Here is a 20,616-nt window from a genome sequence, read left to right as displayed (position 1 = left end):
ACGGTCATTAACATGTTTTTTGGGTTTTATTTTTAAGTTCAACCTATTTCAAAAACCGATAAAAATGATTGCACAATAAAAGTAATTAAATTAAAACTAAAATCATTTCCTAATCAAGTATAAATTCCATTTTTTTTTTTTTTTACTTGATTACTAAATTTAAAAAAGCTATTTTGTTTTCCAGAGAATTTTTAAGTTACATTCAGTTTTTACGATATTTTTGGTTTGTCAAATTATTAGATAATTTGCTAGAATAACTTTTTAAATTTAGTAATCAAGTAAAAAATGGAATTTTTATTTGATTAAATAATTTGAAATAAGGAAAATGATTTTTGTTTTAATTATTTTTACCGTGCAATAATTTATATCAGTTTGTTCGAAATAGATTAAATTTGAAAAAAAAAAACAACAACAAAAAACAAAAACAAAAAACAAAAATAACAACAAAAAAAAAAAAACAACAAAAAAAACAAAAAAAAACAACAAAAAAAAAACAAAAAAAAACAAAACAAAAAAAAACATTAATGACTGTTTTGGTACAAAAGAAATATCCACTTATGTCAGCCCACTGCTATGAATTCGGAATAGGGTCCTGTGAGCGAGAAAAAGTGAACGTAAGATGCGGGAGACAACAACTCCATAAGAACCAAATTATCAATCATTTTCTCAAAAATTCAGAAACAAAGTTTTTCTATAAAAAATAAGGTTGTTTATGATTGGTTGCAATGGACAGGTATGCATAAAAAATTGTTCAAAGTTTATAAAAATTATCTTCAATGTTTCTGTACTTTTTTTCTAAAGACAGCACACAGAATGCAAAACCTTTGTTGAGGTAAAGCGAAATTATTTTTACTATTTTTTTTTTTTGTCACAAATATATTAAAATGTACAGATTATGCTTCATGGAAAAATTTTCTTATAAACTAAAGCTGTCAATTTTGACAGTTGTTTTTTCGGTTTCAAAAAAAAAAAAAAACATGCCTGACTTTATAATTAATGCAATGTATTAAAATTTTAAACTTTGACAATAATAAAAATAGATGTGAATGGGAGTAACATTTGACCATTTTCTCCTCAGATGAATACGTAGGTGGATGTACGGCTGCAAATTGGAAGAAAGAATACCATCAATTGTGCTTCATCAAAAACTTGGTATTACAGATGCCTTACACGCCTGGCATCTTAGCCATGTACATCAACTCCATAAAGTGTGGATCAGACGACTAGAGAATGATCCTAACATGGTAATCACCCTTTCTGACGCTCTATCTTTCAAAGATGTGATGTTGCTAGTCTCAGTCTTTTCTATAAATACTATTATGGCATGTGTTCTTCAGAGTTGTATGATCTATTCGGAAGCATCCTGGCTCCATTGGAAAACACTGAACTTCCTGAGAACAGGAATGTGGAGATCCAAAGTTGCTATGACCAGATGAAGCTACTAAAATGGACCTAGCCTTCTGAACGTGAAGAGGAAGACCATACGATACAATTACTGCCTTGTCTGCTTTCTAGTGCAGATTGAAAGATTTTGCACAAAGAACTGCATAAAATGTGGGAAACTCTTGTATGACCAAATGTTTCAAAGATATACAAAGAAGAAAATAAAGAAAATGACGAAGAAGAATAATAAGACAAAGAATAATAACAAGAAGACGGAGATGAAAAAGATGAAGAAGATGAAGAGAAGAAAAAGATGAAGAAAATGGAGAACAAGAAGATGAAGAAGAAAACGTAGAAAATGAAGAAGAAAAAGAAGTCAAAGAAGAAGATGAAAGAGATGAAGAAGAAGAAGAAAATGAAGAAGAAAACGTAGAAAACAAAGAAAAAGAAGATGATGAAGAAGAAGATGTGTGGAAATCCCACTGAAGAAAAATGTGTAAAAAGTGCAATAATGCAACCTGGCTGATATCAACCAGACTGCATGGATAGAAAGTGTAAGGATGATTATATTTTTTTATTTATTTTTAATTAGCGAGGGGTACCCGGCATTGCCCAGGTGTTTGTAGGTGTGTGTGAAAAACACCCGAAATGTGAAAAAAAAAAACAGGTGCCCGTGTAAAAAAAACGAAGCCTTGACGACGCGCAGTTGGAAAATATTAAAGTGTGAAAAAAAAAACAAAAAAAAAACAGGTGCGCGTTTTTGATTGACGTGACGGCGATAGCTATTCAGCAGTTAGCATTTTGTGCGGGACAGTTTTTAATGAGGTCAATAAATCGGTTTGTTTGTTTTTAAAAGCCCGCTCCCTCGTCTCGAAATGAAAGCTACCGTCTGATATGACGAAGTCGACATTAAACAAATGTTACTTAGCTCTCTAGAGACCACTGGCTCTGGGCCGGTGATTAGAGTCGAGTTTCGCTTTTTTTTATACCGAAAACCCGAATGTAACGCGTGCCGATGCGGGAAATGTGAAATAATTAACGTTTGAAAGTCAATAAAATTAAATAGACAGGCGAGCTCCGTGGTTAAGTGTGAGATATTACAATTTATAGATGATATAAAAAGTTTTAAGAAGTTGTGAAGCGAGCGAGCGCTTCTCTGAAAGAAGCCTTTTGTGGACATCGAGGAAAAGCGTACATACATATATACATTTTCGCTTTTATATTTATAGATGGAAATCACTCCAGACAAGACATGAAACCACTTTATGTAAGGAGCTAAAAAGAATGAAAGATAATTATCGCATAGACAAGAGATGCCTATTGATTTTTGTCTTGAAAACGCCAAGACTATACGTAGGAGGAAAACAGTGACTAGAAAGAAAGTTCCACAAACTTGCAGTTCTTGGAAAGAAGCTGCTGAAGTAAAAAGCTGTATTACAATGGCCTTCGGGACAAGATCAAAGTGTAGTATCTGTTCCGGCAGATACTGCAAGCAAAGACCATATGTGGGGGCAACTCCACATATAAGACCTTGGTCAATGTAGGGGCAACCCTTCATACCAATTGTCACTATCCAGCTCCCCTACTCCCCGGGGAGTTGGTCCCCATTTCCCCTTCACTCCTCACTTTAAAAATCGGCCTTGTGCCTAATTTGCTCGGTGGGGGAGCAAATAAATACCATCTGTTCCGGCAGATGCTGCAAGCTATGACTAGCTATGACTAGCAAAGACCAGATGTGGGGGCAACCCCACATGCCTGACCTTTAACCAGCTCCCATTTCCCACCTCTCGGGAGCTGGTCCCCTTTTTCCCTTCCCACTCCCTTCACTCCTCACATTAAAAATCGGCCTTGTGCCTAATTTGCTCGGTGGGGGAGCAAATAAATACCATCTGTTCCGGCAGATGCTGCACTTAAGATAATTTGTACCAGTCAATGGAGGGGAAACCCTCTATACTGGGACAATTATTATTTTTGGTAACCAGAGTGCCCCCTTTTTGCCTACTTTTAGGGGAGCTGGTTTTTACCTCACATTAAAAACGGCCTTGTGCCTAATTTGCTCAGTGGGGGAGCAAATAAATACCATCTGTTCCGGCAGGTGCTGCAAGCTATGACTAGCTATGACTAGCAAAGACCAGATGTGGGGGCAACCCCACATGCCTGACCTTTAACCAGCTCCCATTTCCCACCTCTCGGGAGCTGGTCCCCTTTTTCCCTTCCCCCTCCCTTCACTCCTCACATTAAAAATTGGCCTTGTGCCTAATTTGCTCGGTGGGGGAGCAAATAAATACCATCTGTTCTTCAGATGCTGCACTTCATTTTCTTGTTCTCTTTCGGTGGAGGAGAAATCCTTCACGACTGAGACAATTTTTATTTTTGTACCTTTTCTCCACGTTAAAAAACGACCCTGGTGTCTAACTCTGTCCCGTGGGGAGGCATAGTAAATAGGTACAATGATGTATCAAAACAGCAAACTGATGGAGACCACTAGACCATCAAATCAAACGAACTGGAACAAAGGAAGCAAGTAATAGATCATACAACTCTGAAGAACACATGCCATAATAGTATTTATAGAAAAGACTGAGACTAACAACATCACATCTTTGAAAGAGAAAGTGCAGAGAAGAAGAAAGGGTGGAGACAATCAAATTACTGATGTTACATGATAAGGGCTGTCCCCTTTTCATGTAAGTATAAAAATGGAGAATTTAGTTTAAAATGAAAATGAAATGGCATAGGCGAAATTCGAACCTCATAATCTAGGTGTAGAAATAGATTACGTGTGAGAATTTCAAAATGTAAAACAAAACATTTGTTTAGAATATAGATAAATATTTCAAGGAAGAATGTTAACTCTCAAGTTTGTTATGAAATTTTAAATTGAAAGAATGCAGCTTGTAAGATAATGTTTTTAACATATTGGAAAAATAGGTTAAAATTCCTTTTGTAGAAATAGGAAAAGTTTTGGACACGTATGTCCAGGACACGTGAAAGAAGGCACATGTTTTAACATGTGTATGACGTCACGGAAAATAGAAAGTTCTAGGAATAGAGAAAAATTTTAGTTAGAAAACAGTCAGTGAGAAAACTCAGGGGGAGTCAGACGTCTGGAAGCGGGACGTCACTTCAAGGAAAAATGTGAGACTTTGAATTCTTGGTGATGGAACACGGCCATGTGAAGAATAAACCATCAAGTGTTTTTTTGTAACGCTCGTCTTGTGTCTTATGATTCTTACCAAAAAAGGTAAAGTCCAATTGTATTATATATTTGTGTTATATGTATTTACATACACGTCTCAACATCATCATGTCCGAACAGTCTGAACAATATCCCTTCACTCCAAGAGCTTTCTTCCCCTTCTGCTTCCATAAACACAATTAAGGAATGAACATTTTTAATATATAAGAATCTCTCATAACATGAAAATATCTCTAAGTCTCTTAGAACATCTCTCTCTCTTAAAGAGTCTCACAACATCCCTCTCTAGTCTCTTACAACAAAAATCTCTCTCTGAGTCTTACAACATCCCTCACTGTAATAAGACTCCTTCTAAGCATATCTCTCAAGACAAACTCACTAAGACTTTTTTAATGAAACCCTATATGTAACACTGATTCATTTCTGTACCTTATCAAGAATCTTCAAGTGAGACAGAAATTCCAAAACAGACACATTCTCATATGAGTGGAACACTATGATGGAAGAAATAATGGTTTCCACTTAGCATAAAGCAACACTCTTCTGTAAAATGTCTCTTAAAATTTTCTACTTAACAGGGAACACCATCTGTTTTGGCCGACAAATGATTGCAAGAATTTCTAGTGAGTAAGAAATAAAAGGGTTACATATCGGATGTCGACGGATAAGCCAAAAGGCGGGAAGAAATAAATTACAGATCGCAACAAAATTGATAAATTCCTACAGCTACGTACCTAAAAAAAACCGGAGCCATTAAACCTTACATAGCGATATGGGACAAAAAACAGAAAGAAGAAACTTTAGAAGTTAGTGTCCGCAATGATGCTGGGATAAACAGAGTTGAGAGAGAAAAGATAACAAAATACCAAAGTCTTATGTATGACATAAAAAGAAATTGGAATCTTAGGAAGATCTCTATCATTCCAGTAATTAAAGGAGCAACCAGACTCATAAAAAAGAATCTCAGAAACTTACCTGGCAAATATACCCGATGAACCAAGTGCAAGAGAGAGACACACAAACAATTGCACTTAAAGGGACAGTTAGAATCTGAAAAAGATCTCTCGGTTGGAATGTACGTGATAGCGGATTAATTTCTGGAATTTGGTAGAATGTTAGAACAAAAGAAAAATGAAAAAAAAAAAAAAAAAAATGTTCAAGGAATTCACTTTAACCATGTGAATTCCAGCACATAATATAAAAAAACTCAAACACTGCGTTTTCTGTCTCCTATTTTCTTCCAAAGGCAACGCACATGTACATAACACACTTTTGTCAAGATTCTTTGGCACTCCAAGATCCTTGGTAAGTAGCACAACATGAAGAGAGATGCCACTTATAAACTTGTGGTTTTTATTTCAGAAATATAAAAACACTTGTGGAGGTGATCTATAGATTTTCGGTTTACTAGTAGTTTAAAATAAATATTTATTATTTTGTGATTGAACAACAACTTTGGATCGGTCCAACAAATGGGGCAACCATGGCCGGTGTAATGAACGCACAAGGCTGTATTCATACATCCATTGTATCATTCTCATATCATTTCTCTCCATGCAACGCATGTCTTCAACCCTCACTCGCCATGTTTCACTTCGTACATCATCATACATGTGCTTGATAGATTCTCCCACAAGGTGAACATTAGTAACAACAGAAGTTTTCCGAGCTACTCCTGGCTTACCCCATCCACTCTTAACTCTTGCAATCACACAAACACCTCGTTCACCCTGTACTCCAATGGTATCACCCAAGTAATAAAAATTCTGAACAACCTAAACAGCTTTGCCATCCAGATATACTTTATCCACACCTGAGTTCTCATTCATACATATGCATTGTATCATTCCATATAATTTTTTCTCCATTTGTCATAGGACAATTCGAATAACCCCCACTCGCCCGATTCGGATATAATTACTAATTCTATTCTAAATTCCAGATTCTGATTCTTTTTAAATCTTAAAATATTTAAGTATAGAGGTATATTTTTAGTGATTTTTTTGGAGATGATGATTTATCTTTTTTTTTCTTTTTTTTTTACATAGGCATAACCACTTATCAAGGCCCAGAGACCACTCGAGGATAAGGGTTAAGAGTGTACAGTAGTCAATTGGACAATATAGTAATCGTTAGTAATGGAAATTCGGTAAATTATTTGTATTATTTGGATTCATTGGACTATGTTTTCATATTCAATGTTATTTTCACAACTTTTCGGTCGATGAAACCTCCGAGCTTCAAACTTGTCAAACTCGGGAATTTGGACGGAATTTCAAACAGAACCCTTTATTTACTTCACCGGAGTAGCATACTCTTGTTCTGTCAGTCATGACTGGATAGAAGTCCTAAGGTATATATTTTTTTTTTTTAGATTACCATAAAAACCTATGTAATATGTGCTCATAAAAACCTATGTAATATGTGCATATAAAAACCAATATAATATGTGCTCATAAAAACCAATGTAATATGTGCTCATAAAAACCCATGTAATATGTGCTCATAAAAACCCATGTAATATGTGCTCATAAAAACCTATGTAATATGTGCTTATAAAATCCTTATATAACGTGGTTATATTAACATTGATATATACAGATTTTTGTTTTAGTATTAATTCCAAATTAATAAATATTTATTATTTCATCATAAGTACCAGCAATGGAAAATTAAGTTTTAAATAAAAACAAAAACTGACAAAAGAAACATTTTTGGCATCAGAAAAAATAATCATAATTTTTCTTGATTAATTGTCCCAACACTACTCTCCATGCAACGCATATCTTCAACTCTCACTGAAATTCACTGGTTTCATTCCATACATCATCACACTGCATACACATGCCTGATTAACTCTTTCCTCTGGTAACACTCTGCTCATTAGTAATGGCAGAAAAACTTATTACAGCCAGTCTTAACTTTTGCAATCATACTAACACCTGCTGCACCTCGCGTTGTGATGTTAGCACCCAGGTAACATTAACTTAAATAAAATGAATGAAAAAAAACAAAACTTTTTTTTTTTCATTTAAATTTATTTTTTTTTTCAAGCAAACACAAAATGTTGGACATAAAACAAACAAAAAAAAAATAAATGGTGATTTTTTTTTTTTTGTTAAAGACGAAACGGAAGAAAGACAAAAATGTTTTGAACATGATTTCCCATTGTGGGAGATGAAGAAAAAAAAAAAAAAGAAAATGAAATAAAAGTTGAATTTTTTTCACCAGGAAAAAAATTTACATTAAAAATTTCTCCAGTTAGTTGGACAAAAAAGAAAAGTTAAAAAAAGATTTGTTTTTTTCATAAATTAAAAAAAAAAAAAAAAAAAAAAAAAATTATATTTCACCCCCAAGTCAATTTTATTTTAGTTATTCAATGAATCATATTTTTTCTTACTTTGAACACATTTTCAAATTCAATTTTATCCTGATAAAATTGTGCAGATTTCTTATTTCTTCTATTACAGCAAAAAGATTTATGAATGTGATTTTAATTTTATTTTCATAAGACTTTATCTTTTTTTTTTTTATTTCTTTTTTATTTCTTCTTCCTGATTGCTAGTGTTTAAATAAACCAGTCTATTTTTTGACCAATCAAGGACAAGATGAAGGAACAGGAGTTCAGATGGTTCGAACTGGTGTTGAAGCCGGATGACATTGTTGTAAAACCTTAATTTAAATTTGAAGTCGCCAAGACGAAAGATGATGAGATTAGCAGATGCTTTACAAAATGATTTCTGTTAAAACGGCCTTCATCCAGACCAAGTCCGTGATGAGATCAAGTGGAGGCAAATATCCATCATTGTGGTCCTTGTGTGGAGTTTGGGACCAATACAAAGAAAAAGAAAGTCTATTCTTTTTTCTTTTTTTTTTTTACCATTTTCTTTTTTAAATAATTTTTTTTTTTATAAATCTTGATTCAAATCAGTGTCTAGCTGGTAAACGAAGAATGTAGACATGTTTTTTTTTATTTGTGACAGAAATGTGAATGAAGCAGTTTCGAGTTTTCTTGTAAACTCAAACAAGTTTAGTTTCATAATCGTTAAATTTCTGATTTTCTTTTCTTTATGTTTACAAAAAAAAAAAAAAAATTTATTAGTTTGCAGACTGCGACCGGGCTTTTTTAACATTGCACAACCATTTGATAATCCGTGCATTTCGCTCCACTATGGAATTGTTCTGCGGAGAGTTCTGCTGCCGATCCAGCATATCTGCATCGGACTGCCCTTTCTCACTTCGGGATATTCCGCTGCAGATACTTCGAGTGTCTGGAGAATCTAGGGAGCTAAGGGTTTCGAAAAAATCTGCATCCTTTTGCACCGACTCTTCCTGTTGCCGGAGCATTGGGTCGAGTATCGTTCGATCGATGCCCATTTCGTTGAAGAACTTTTCCAGTTCGACGCTAGCTCTGGATAAACGAGATCCGATACCGGGAATGTCTGACGTGCGCAAGTAGGTCACATCCGACTGTGACCTGTGAATGGGACGCTTCTGACGGCGGAGAACCACCCCGTCAGAATTTCGTTGCAATGGTGGGTTCTGAAAATGCTGGGTAATTCTTTCTGGCAGCATATCTACAATGTCGTCGACTGTAGCTGACAGTGGGAGGGGAAAACTCTGCAGATGGTCCATCATAGAGGACGTCATCGGTTGAGATTTACTAAGGATGGCTGACCCCATTTCATCCTGTTGTGTGGAGGGTTTGATACAAGTGTCCAGTTTAAGCACTCCATTTACCGACTTTTGGTTGAGCTGACCATCAGATTCAGTAGTGGAACAATCAATGTCCATAAGTGATGGATTGCTGCAGGTGGGAAACGATGGCTGACTGAACTCATCGGATGTTTTCAACCCGGATAAATCATATTCAGATTTGGTACGTATAGACTGACTTGTCACTGGGTGAGACAACCTGCAAAATAAATAAAAAATATCAGCAAATAAAACAAGGCCGGTAGCCATTAGTCGCATGCTCTCGTGTAATGAATGAATGCGTGAATGTAGGATTGACATGAAATTCTTAAAGATAAACTAAAATGACCGAAAAATGGGCTGAAATGACTTAAATACATAAAAAGTAAATGACTTAGAATGACTTTAATGAACTTAAAGATGAATTGAATGACCTTAAGAATGACTTGAATGCTTAAAAAAAATAAGTGGAATTCTTCAAAAACAATTTGAATGATCTGGAGAATGACTTGAATGGCTTTGAGCCAGACTGGTTGTAAAGTGGGTGATCATTTTACATTAAATTACTAAAGAAAAGTGATCCCCCACTTTATATCACAAGTATAGCATGTAGTAATACAGATACTACACTTTGATCTTGGCCAAAAGGCCAAGAAAAGGGTATTTATTTGCTCCCCCACCGAGCAAATTAGGCACAAGGGCGATTTTTAATGTGAGGAGTGAAAGGGAAATGGGGACCAACTCCCCGGGGAGTAGGCGAGCTGGATAGTGACAATTGATATGAAGGGTTGCCCCTACATTGACCAAGGTCTTATATGTGGGGTCGCCCCCACATAGGATCTTTGCTTGCAGTATCTGCCGGAACAGATACTACACTTTATATTAAATTTTTTATTCACAGGGAAAAAAATACAATTGGGAAAATGAACAAAAAACTTAGGCACAAGGCCAACTCAAAAAGAAGGGGGGATGGTGAGGTTGGTTGATCCATCTCGTCTCTGTTGTAAATTTTAAATGATTTTTCTCTCGGCCAGCATCTTTTATCATGGTTACCCCTTTAAATTTGTATTTATGTGTGTGTGGTGGGAGGGGGTCCTACTTAAGCCCAATTTTAAAACATTTTTTATTTATATCAAAAAATACAAAAAAGATAACAATCTTAATAAAATTTCATTTGTGTCAGAGGGACTTGGGGGGGGGGGAACTCGGTTAGTAAGGCCCTCCCCACCCTATCTGAAATGCTAGACCATTCGTTTCACTCTGGTTTGTAAAGGAACCAGGGTTTCACGAGCAGCCTCTAAATGGAGGGGAGAGCGGTTGTGTCCTAAATAGCAAATAAAAAATATTAGCAAATAAAAAAATATTAGCAAATAAACAACCTATTTTAACTTTTAAATATATAAAACGGGGGGGGGGGAGTTGCCCGGCTTTGTCCGGTCGTAAAATATGCTTAAATACGATTTTAATTTGTCCAGATTTCATATATTCTAGCATACAGCTAGACATTAAACGGAGCAAAACTGCAGCATTCAAAGCTGGTAACGTTACCACTGTACCAACATGACACGCATATGAACTGATTAAAATTAAAAATAAACTAAAATGAATGTACAAAATGTATAACGATTATTTCAATTTTAACCCCTTAAAAACTATTTTAACCGGCTAAAGTCTATAAAAGAACAGTCCATAAAAAATCTAATCATTTGAGGCCCACATTCAAATTTGGGATAGACCAGTAGTTTTCTGAATATTAGAATCTTTATTATCCAATATAATTCATTATGTTTTCACTAGCGGCCATATTTTTCTCTGACTGAAAAATACTAATGTGCATGCATGTTACAAAGCACTTCTCTCCTCCTCATCTTAAGAACACCAAAATGTTCTAGTATCCAAAAAACTACTTGTCTGCCTCAAATTTTAATGTGATATTCATTTTCAGCATACCCAAAAACACCATTTTAATGGCGAGTGTTGAATTGCAGTTAAAGTAAAAATTTACTCTGAAGAAATTGGATCAAATGAAACATGTTTTTGTTTTATTACTTCTAGATTCCGAGATTCCCAGTCACTATATTTGCTTTGTTTGCACCAGACCTGGCAACTATCTTGGAAGACACCCTGTTCTAGCCCCCTCATCCCACGTAAACCCTATCTTCACCTAGGAACTTACCCTAGAAAACAGTAAGCAGCTCATTTCTTTCCTGATCAATTTGATTTGACAACAGCATATTCTTTTCATTCTTTTGACTCTCGAGTTATATATCCAACACAGCTAGACACAGTTAATCAACAGAGAACCATATCACTCAATATAAAAGCATATAAAATAACAACTGATATATACTCGCGAGTCAAAACAATGAAAAGAATATGCTGTTGTCCTAACCCTACTAACGACTTAGCATTTTATTTTGTTTTACTGTAAATAATACTGATTTTTTTTTTTTAAGCACCCCCCCCCTCCAACTGATGGAATTAAAATTGTACATATATTCGTTGTAAACAAAAAACGTCAAAACCTAGGGACAACATTAAGTAGGCTTGCTTATAGTGCAAATACGGTATTGTGGTGACTGGAACTAGTTTAAGAGATAGAGCAAAAGAATGACTCCCGACATCCACCTCACCTTACCCAATTTGGCCTTGTGCCACATTTGTTGTCAGAATGTAAAAGTTGCTTTTGTCGCCTACACGACATGGTTCTTGCCCCACTGCAATGCTTAAATACCACTGTGCTACGGCTGAACAGACCAAGCCTGCGACGATATACTTTCACATTAGACCCTCTGCATAATCACACTGGTGTTTTCTCAATGTACCCGCGATCTCCTTTCACAATGTGCTCTGCAATCCTGAACGTGCTGCCTCAGAATTGTGTAGATGAACATGTATCGCTGCACAAATTTTTGAGTTCTGTACTGTCTTAACTATCGTGATATTCCAAAGTTTTATGCATTCTCTAATTAGTTTAGTGACCTCTGTCTATTGCTAACGGTTTTAATAATGGCTTAATTAATTAATAATAATTATTAACTAATAATAATTATAATTAATAATAATAATAATTATAATAATAATAATTAATAGTGGCTTAATAAAAGGAAAAAAAAATTTTTGTGAAATCTTTTTATGAAATTTTGTGTATTATGCTCACAGAAATATAATCAAACCCTGTAGAGAAAGAAAAGAAAATGTCATTGCAATGCTTAGGTTATTGAAACACCAGAAGATGTCTATCATAAAAGACTGTATGATTGTAAGGAAATGCCCTACTTTCTAAACCGATTCAATATTACAGCTTTAAAGGTTGCTAAATACATTAAAATAGAAGGAATAAAAAACATTTTGATAAAACTCTAAACAATAAAGAAAAAAAAATCACTAATGAACAAGTATTCAACTCTTTGATACAAAAAAAAAAGGAAAAGTCGAATTTGGTGAAAGGAAAAAAAAAGAGTTGAATACTTGTGCATTAGTGATTTTCAACAATTTACTTATTTGTCACGTGATCACAGAAAAAGAAAAAAAAAAAGAATGACAACCTTGAATATTGTCTAAATTTATTTGCCATTTCACAGACCATTTACACTGGTGGAAGTTTTGTTTTTGTTTTGCTTTGGTTGGGAGCTTACAATAAATGTGAAATGGAAAATGGCGTTGGGAGAAAAAGAGAGTTGAGTGTCATGGCTAATTAAGTTGACATTTGTTGCTTGGGTTTACAACCCAATATTTACACAGGAACAATTATTTTGTTATCTGGGACAAATGTGTTTATCAGGTTGGGATGATAGTTTGTGGCTTTTTTATTACGTACATATAAAAGAAAGATGATGATGATGATCATCATCATCATCAAATGTTTTGCATTATTTGGATTATTCGAACTACTGTTCTCACTTTGAATATTATTCTTACAACTTTTTAGTCAATATAAGCTCGGACCTTCTTCAGGTGAGTCTTCTGAAGGTTGATGGTTCAGTTCTCAGTACAGGTGATGCTAACAATACAATTACGAATTATTTAAGACTAAGAATAGCTGTTACAGAGATGATTATGAATAGATGCCATACAATTTGAACTCAGCTTCCCCAATCCCATAGTCTGCATTAGTATCTTTTGTACGACTTGTGCATTTAAAAACTAAACAATTACAGCTGATGAAATAACATTGAAGAAGAAAAACAAGTGAATCAACAGATATGTTCAAACATATTCACAAACCCCTATAATAAATAAAAAGTCATTCAAGGATAGAGAGAAAGATAAATACTTGATGATGATGATGATGATGATGATGATGATGATGATGATGATGACGATCATCAAATGTTTTGCATTATTTAGATTATTCGAACTACTGTTCTCATCTTGGGTGTTATTCTTACAACTTTTTAGTCAATATAACCTCTGACCTTCTTCAGGTGAGTCTTCTGAAGGTTGATGGTTCAGTTCTCAGCACAGACGATGCTAACAATACAATTATTTAAGACTTCAATCCGATCATAGATGGCTGAAACAAGAGCGAGTTGAGTTGGATTAAATAAAATACGAAAATGTTTGCAATTCTATACATATTCCAAGAACTCGATAAAGATGCACACGAAGATGGTCAGAGGTCAAATTGACAGAAACATTAAGAAGATTAACATCCAGGATGAGAACAGTTGGGCAACTAATTCCGGTACAAATTATTGATCGTCACCTCAGGATTCAAAAGCAAACATTTTCGCTGCGTCATGCTTTAACGGTCCCCAAAAGTTTCTGTATATTTTGTTAAACTGACTTTTACTGATTTCAGGAACATGTTGCCGGTGGTTTATCTCTTTTTCTGAACCTTTGCACCATTCTTGCTTGCAAAAATGGTCAGTGGTAGGAGTTAGATAGCTTTTACTTCTTTGCATCTATTTGAATCATGTGGACTCTGGAGTCTTGGTTTTGAATCTCATTAGGTTCAGCCATGATGATAAATCATAGAATGATGAAACACATATCCATGATTAATTATATTTAATATATTAGGTTGGTGCAAAAATAATGTAATTCTTTGAAATTCAACTTCATGTCTGAAAACAACATTATTTTTGCACCAACCTTATATATATATATATATATATATATATATATATATTTCTGTGGAAATATGTTTTTTTCCAGTTATATTTCACCTTTTATTTATACCAATCCTTTAATTTATGAAGCTCAATGTAATTACAGAGCATATACAAACAAATGACAAAAGTCGATATTCAAAATTCCAAGATGTTGACTATCTTTCCGTTTATTTCTTTAAGTATGTTTGACATGCAGTTTTTGACAGCACCTGTTTCGTAGCACAGAATCATTCATGTAATTATTATGTCAATTCTTGAATTTATTCCACCTTTAACTCTTCAGAAGAAAAAAAAACATTTATCAACTTGAAAATATGGACATAGTTACAAAATCTGACAATTGGGAGAGAAGTTGCAATTATTTTTTCATTTTGTTATGTCATCTTTGTATTTTATATATATACTAGCGAGGAGTACCCGGCGTTGCCCGGGTGTTTTTTGGGGTATGTGAAAAAACCCCGAAAATGTGAAAAAAAAACCCCAGGTGCCCGTGAAAAAAAAAAAAAAAAATGAAGCCTTCACGACGCGCAGTTGGAAAATAGTAAAGTGTTTAAAAAAAAAACAGGTGCGCGTTTTTGATTGACGTGACTGCGATAGGTATTCAGCAGTTAGCATTTTGTGCGGGACAGTTTTTAATGATGTCAATAAATCGGTTTGTTTGTTTTTAAAAACCCGCTCCCTGTTTATTAGGAGGAGCGAAATGAAAGCGACATTGAACAAACGTTACTTAGCTCTCTTGAGACAACTGGCTTTCGGCCTGTGATTAGAGTAGAGTTTCGCTTTTTGTTTATACCGAAAACCGAATGTAACGCGTGCCGATGCGGGAAATGTCGAATAATTAACGTTTGAAAGTCATTAAAATTAAATAGACAGGCGAGCTCCGTGGGTAACTCTGCGATATTACAATTTATAGATGATATATAAAGTTTTAAGTTGTGAACCGAGCAAACGCTTCTCTGAAAGAAGCCTTTTGTGGACATCGAGGAAAAGTGTACATACATACATACACACATTTTCGCTTTTATATATATAGATTAGTGTTGGGGCAATTAATTGGAATCAGGAACTGGAAAAATCGGAACTTTCTGGGGTATCGGAATTGGAAAAATTTGTGTCTATTTTCTGGTGCCAAAAACGATTCCTTTAATTATCTTTTGTTATTTGATTTGGGTTTAAGAAAAATCTTCCACTGTTCGTAATGAATAATGAAATAATAAATATTTATTGATTTTAACTTCCAATAAAACTAAGATCTATAGATCATCCCACCTCACAAGCGCGTTTTTACATTTGAGAAAATATATGCACATTTAAGAGGTTTTTTACGGTTATTGGAACAAAATATTTTTTATAGTTACATATTTAGAAATTTATGAAGAATCGGAATCGGCAATTTAGTACGGAATCAGTAATTGTATGAAGATCGGTAGAAATATTGACACTGTCCCATCACTAATTATATATATATATATATTGCTCCCCATTTGAGAGTATCACATTAGTTATATAAAATTATTCTCAATTAGCATTTATGTAGAGTGCTTTCTGTTCAAAAATGTCGCAGGTAAAATAAAAAAATAGATGACATTTCCCCTCTCTCTCTCTCATATATGATTATGAATTATAAATAAACAATTTTTAAAATAGAGATAACGCATATTATTATGATTAGTGATGTATATTATGAAATTGCTTTTATGTGTAGATAAACAACAAGAGGTAAAGAAATGTTATTGAATTAAAACATTAAAAAAAAAAAAAAAAAACCGAGCAGGGAGACCCGACGTTGTCTGGAATTGAATGATGATCAATGAAAGTTTCAAACTTCCATATTTTTATTGTCATCGAAATCGGTGAATTGGCCTATTTTTCAATGAAATCAATTAATTGCCTGCTCTCATTGGGGATTTACCACGGTGCAGCAGGAGGAAGCTTCATGTCTTCCCACAATGACTTAATCCACAATGTACAATGTAATCTACATTGCACTGTAGAGAACCTACTGCTGATTTTATAAAATTATTTATATATAATGGCTTAAATTTAAGTTTAAAATGGAAAATTTAAGTATCATGCTTCAATTATGCTCTAAACATAAACATTAATTTCAAATGCACCCCTGTCATATCAAAGAACCTACTGTTGATTTTATGTCGGGCCTTTTGGCTTGTGTGGTAATAAAACTTCTCCAATGTACTTGTCATGAACAAGTCTGTTCCTTTTTTCATTGGATTATTTTGATTATCGATTATCGATGCTTATCGAAGACATTCTGAGACAAAACTTATCTAAGAACACTGCTAAGCACATAAAGTACCTTTGTGTGAAATTTCATAAAAATCTGCCCAGCCGTTTTCGAGCCCATAGGGAATGAACTCTCTCTCTCTCTCACACAGAGTTCCTTTTATAGATAATAAAATTAACTTATCTGTCACCTGATCCCCTCCCACCAAAAAAAAAAAAAAAAGAAAAAAAAAAGAAAAAAAAAAAAAAAAAAGAAAGACAATCTTGAATATTAGCAAATTTTATTTGTCATTTCACCGATCATTTACACTGGTAGAAGTTTTGTTTTTGTTTTCATTTTGTTTTGGTTGAAAGTTTACAATAAATAGGAAATGGGGGGGGGGGGGCGTTAGAAGAGAAAGTTGAGTGTCATGACTAATTAAGTTGACATTCATTATTTAGATTTACAACCAAATATTTACACAAAACTATTTCTTTTTGTTATTTGGGACACATGCAAAGCCATCCCTATAACAAACAAGATGTATTTGAGCATAGCTTTCCTAATGCTACCAATGAATGCAAAGACATCCCTATAACAGGCCAAGCAATCACACAACTAGGGTCTTTTACTGGTGGCAATGTGAAGTTTATAAGATTAACAGTTAAAAATTATGTATAGAAATTTCCCTGTAAGATTAGTATGTTTTTTTATGTTTTATATACCAAATAATAAGAACCACAATGAACTAATTGATTAATTTGACAATTATTCACAAATTCCTATAAATAAAAAGAGACGACTTTGAATTAAACAAAGGTAGATCCATATTTTATTGTAGGATTTTATTTTTACATAATTTCTATTTAACCGTGGCCATGGTTAAAATCCTTTCAGAATGAAACTTTCTAGGAACAATGACGATAAATTGTTAGCAGCTAAAAAGATTTCTTTCGACTGTAAAACTGACCTCCAGCCAGATATTCCAAATGTTATAGGGATGACCATGGAACAAATATGTTCATCAAGTAGGGATGATAGTTTGTCACATTTTTATTATGTATATATAAAAGAAATGTAATGATGAAGGTTTTGCATTATTTGGACTACTGTCATATTTTATTGTGTGATTTTTATTTCAATGTGGGATTTTTTTCTATTTAAATTTTTTTTTTTTACATAATTTCTATTTAATTATTGTCATGATTTCAGAATTCCTTTCAGAATTAATTTTTTTCTAGGACAAAATAGCATTTCAAGTGACAATTCCAACTTTGTTTCCCACATTTTTAATTTATTTTACCATGTTATTAGTAAAATAATTTACTTAAGTTACAATTTAAAGAATTGCTTATTCCGGTCCAGACGACTGCTATTATGAAACATTTTTTAAATAATCACTTAAAAATAAAAATCAGAAAATGGGGTTAACTCATTTTAACTTGAAAAATTATTGTCACGACATATGGGCTCATGCATCTACCACTACTCTCTCCCTCGCTATTAGACAGGGTTCAAAAATAAGTTCCATGTGTAATTCGAAGTTGGCTGCGGTGTTGCTTTTTGTCTTTCAAAGAAATCGTCAGGATGACTGTGTGAATATTATTGTGAGGAAGGCTGGGAGTTTTTTTTATATATATAGTAGCAACAGTGAATGTGTGCGAACTGTGAGTGCCCAGTGTGGGAGAGAGAGAGAATGTCCAGTTCTGTGGTCAGAGTTGGATAAGTAGAGAGTGGAGGAGGGGGTGTTACGACAGGCATTTGAGTGTGTTTTTGCTGGATTAGAATGTGATTTGATTAAGAGTAGGTTTTTGCATTTTAATGTATATAGTTTCAAGTATTTTTAATCTCGTGATGTTGGTTTCATGGTGTATTATTTGTGCGTCACTGATAAGAATTTCTCTAACTTCAGAAGAGGGGCAGTTTTGTTTTTTGTAAATGTTGTAATATTGCACTTGATTCTGTATTATGCATGGTAAGGCGATGTGACAAGGTAGTCTTTATGTAACTAACGTAACTATTTGTTTTATTGTTGTTATAGGAGCTGCACTCTTCCAAGGGGCATTTGAACTTATAGATGACGCCCCCTAGCTGACCCTGATCACAGAACTGGACACCTCTCTTTCTCCCTCCACTGGGCACTCACAGTTCAAACTGCTGCTACTATGTATAAAAAAAACTCCCAGCTGTCCTCATAATAATATTCATACAACCTTCCTGACGATGTCTTCTTTGAAACAAGAAAAGCAACACTACGGCTAACTTCGAACTATACATGGAACTTATACTAATTATTTCGATCCACACACTAAAATGTCATCAGAAAAATTGAAAAAGGAAAAAAAAAGGTCTAATCAAAGCTTTCTGTTGTCTTCAACAACATTTGTTTAAATATACTTAAACGGCTATAAAGGAGGTTTGCTGTTTGTTTGTAAGCAAACATCTTGAGCATTGTAAAAGCGGTGGGCGAGTTTTTATTTAAATGGACATTTGTTGAGAGCATTTATGAGCACTGATCCCATGGGCCGATGAGTAGAACTGCTGACTATCAACGCGATGGTTATAGGTTCAATTCCTGGCTAGGGAAAGGTGCTAGTCTAACTGCATTGATGAGCTGTGATACAACGAAACAGTACTGTATGTGGATAACTATATATAAATATATATATATAAAAGAATAAGAATTGTCTACCTTGAGTTTAAAAATGTGCAAACAAATAGAAATTAAAAACTAAAATTATTTCACTGAATCCCAAGCAACGCAGGTTAATAATGAAAACAATCTTAGTAACTTTCGGAAAATAATTCTCATGTTTTAATTCACAGCAAATTCATTAAATAAAATGTTTTTCTATCTCTATAATAATACACTAACATTAAGGAATTTCATGTTTGTGCATACATTATCATTAGGGCAACAATATTCTTATCATTGTTTTAACGCTCGAGTACATATTCGGCATAGATACAGTTAATCAATCGAGAACCACATCAGTCTATCTAAAAACATATAAGATATCAACGGATATATACTCGAGAGTCAAAACAATGAAAAGAATATGCTGTTGTCATAGACCCAGTTATCAGTATTCACACATATTTGAAAATAAAAACGAGACCGTCCTATCAGCAAAAGACTGGCAATTAATTTTATATCGTTTAATTAAACAATTCAGACTTTACCCATTTTAATAAAATTAATTGTTCCGAAATCAAATTGCTGTTTAATTAACTAAAACAGTGCAATTTTAAATAAATACATTGCAAAAACTTACATTTGCTTAAATGATTTGAGAAATATTTTATAGGCCATTATTTTAAGGAAAGAAAGAATATTTACTGTTAAAAAAAGCCAAAACAAAAAACAAGTGAAGCATGCATGGTCTCCCCCCCGTCATTAGACGTAAAGAAAATGACTAAGTTCAGCATCCCCCTCTCCATTTAGCCCCAAAAGTGGCCAGGCGATGTCAAATCCTGGTGAATATGAACAAACAGTGCAGTTTTAGGCCTTAACATACGTAAATTTGAGTTCTGCACCATGCAAAAAAAAGAAATGACTAAGTCCATCACCCCCCCCCACACACACACCATTTAGCCCCAAAAGTCCCCAAGGCCTTAACATATTTAAATTTGAATTCAGCACCGTGCAAAACTGCTAAATAGATATACACAGAAAACTTTGGACAAATATCGCAAAATAGTCCCAAAAATAGAGTGTTTTTATTAGCCCTAAAAGAGCCCCTGAGGCACACCCAAAAGTTATCGCAAAGTAATGACCTCCCCGACAAAACTGCCTCTGAGATGGGTATATATGCTGATGACACCACACTCTATAACAGCCATGACAGGAAAACAAATGAACACATAACTAAAGAAATGGCAAAAACACTAGAGGATGACCTCCAATCTGTAGTGGAATGGGGACAAATAGGATGGTCACATTCAATGTTGCCAAGACTAAACTGGTTTCCTTCAATAATTACAAGAAACCTTCTCTG

At 34.1% G+C, this 20,616-nt stretch overlaps 1 protein-coding gene, 1 long non-coding RNA gene and 1 pseudogene across 15 annotated transcripts in view; 1 reads left to right on the top strand and 2 right to left on the bottom strand.

Moving 5' to 3' along the window:
* The first annotated feature begins 528 nt into the window (after nucleotides 1-528).
* LOC145297194 (uncharacterized) lies at nucleotides 529-19,935 on the top strand. Of its 2 annotated transcripts, XR_013870112.1 has the most exons (4): nucleotides 529-2,814; nucleotides 3,829-4,627; nucleotides 11,333-11,464; nucleotides 18,660-19,935. It is a non-coding gene; the product is annotated as an uncharacterized LOC145297194 (long non-coding RNA). The 2 variants fall into 2 exon arrangements; XR_013870113.1 differs by lacking the exons at nucleotides 529-2,814; nucleotides 3,829-4,627 and adding an exon at nucleotides 4,645-5,887 and having other exon boundaries at nucleotides 18,660-19,888.
* Nucleotides 7,897-20,616, bottom strand: part of LOC145297068 (protein FAM110B-like) — a 202,555-nt gene continuing 189,835 nt past the window's right edge. For all 13 annotated transcript variants that reach the window (XM_080143312.1, XM_080143318.1, XM_080143316.1 and 10 more), the window contains one exon: nucleotides 7,897-9,497. In XM_080143312.1, coding sequence (XP_079999438.1) covers nucleotides 8,681-9,497 — 817 coding nt within the window. In that variant the 3' untranslated portion in view covers nucleotides 7,897-8,680. The remainder of the gene's footprint in view (nucleotides 9,498-20,616) is intronic.
* Nucleotides 9,721-9,939, bottom strand: LOC145243031 (U2 spliceosomal RNA; annotated as a pseudogene).

This window comes from Euprymna scolopes, chromosome 2 (assembly GCF_053919585.1).
Source record: "Euprymna scolopes isolate OS-2025 chromosome 2, ASM5391958v1, whole genome shotgun sequence".
NCBI lineage: Eukaryota > Metazoa > Mollusca > Cephalopoda > Sepiida > Sepiolidae > Euprymna > Euprymna scolopes.
Note: the sequence above shows the minus strand (reverse complement) of the source record. Positions and strands in the feature narration are given on the sequence as shown.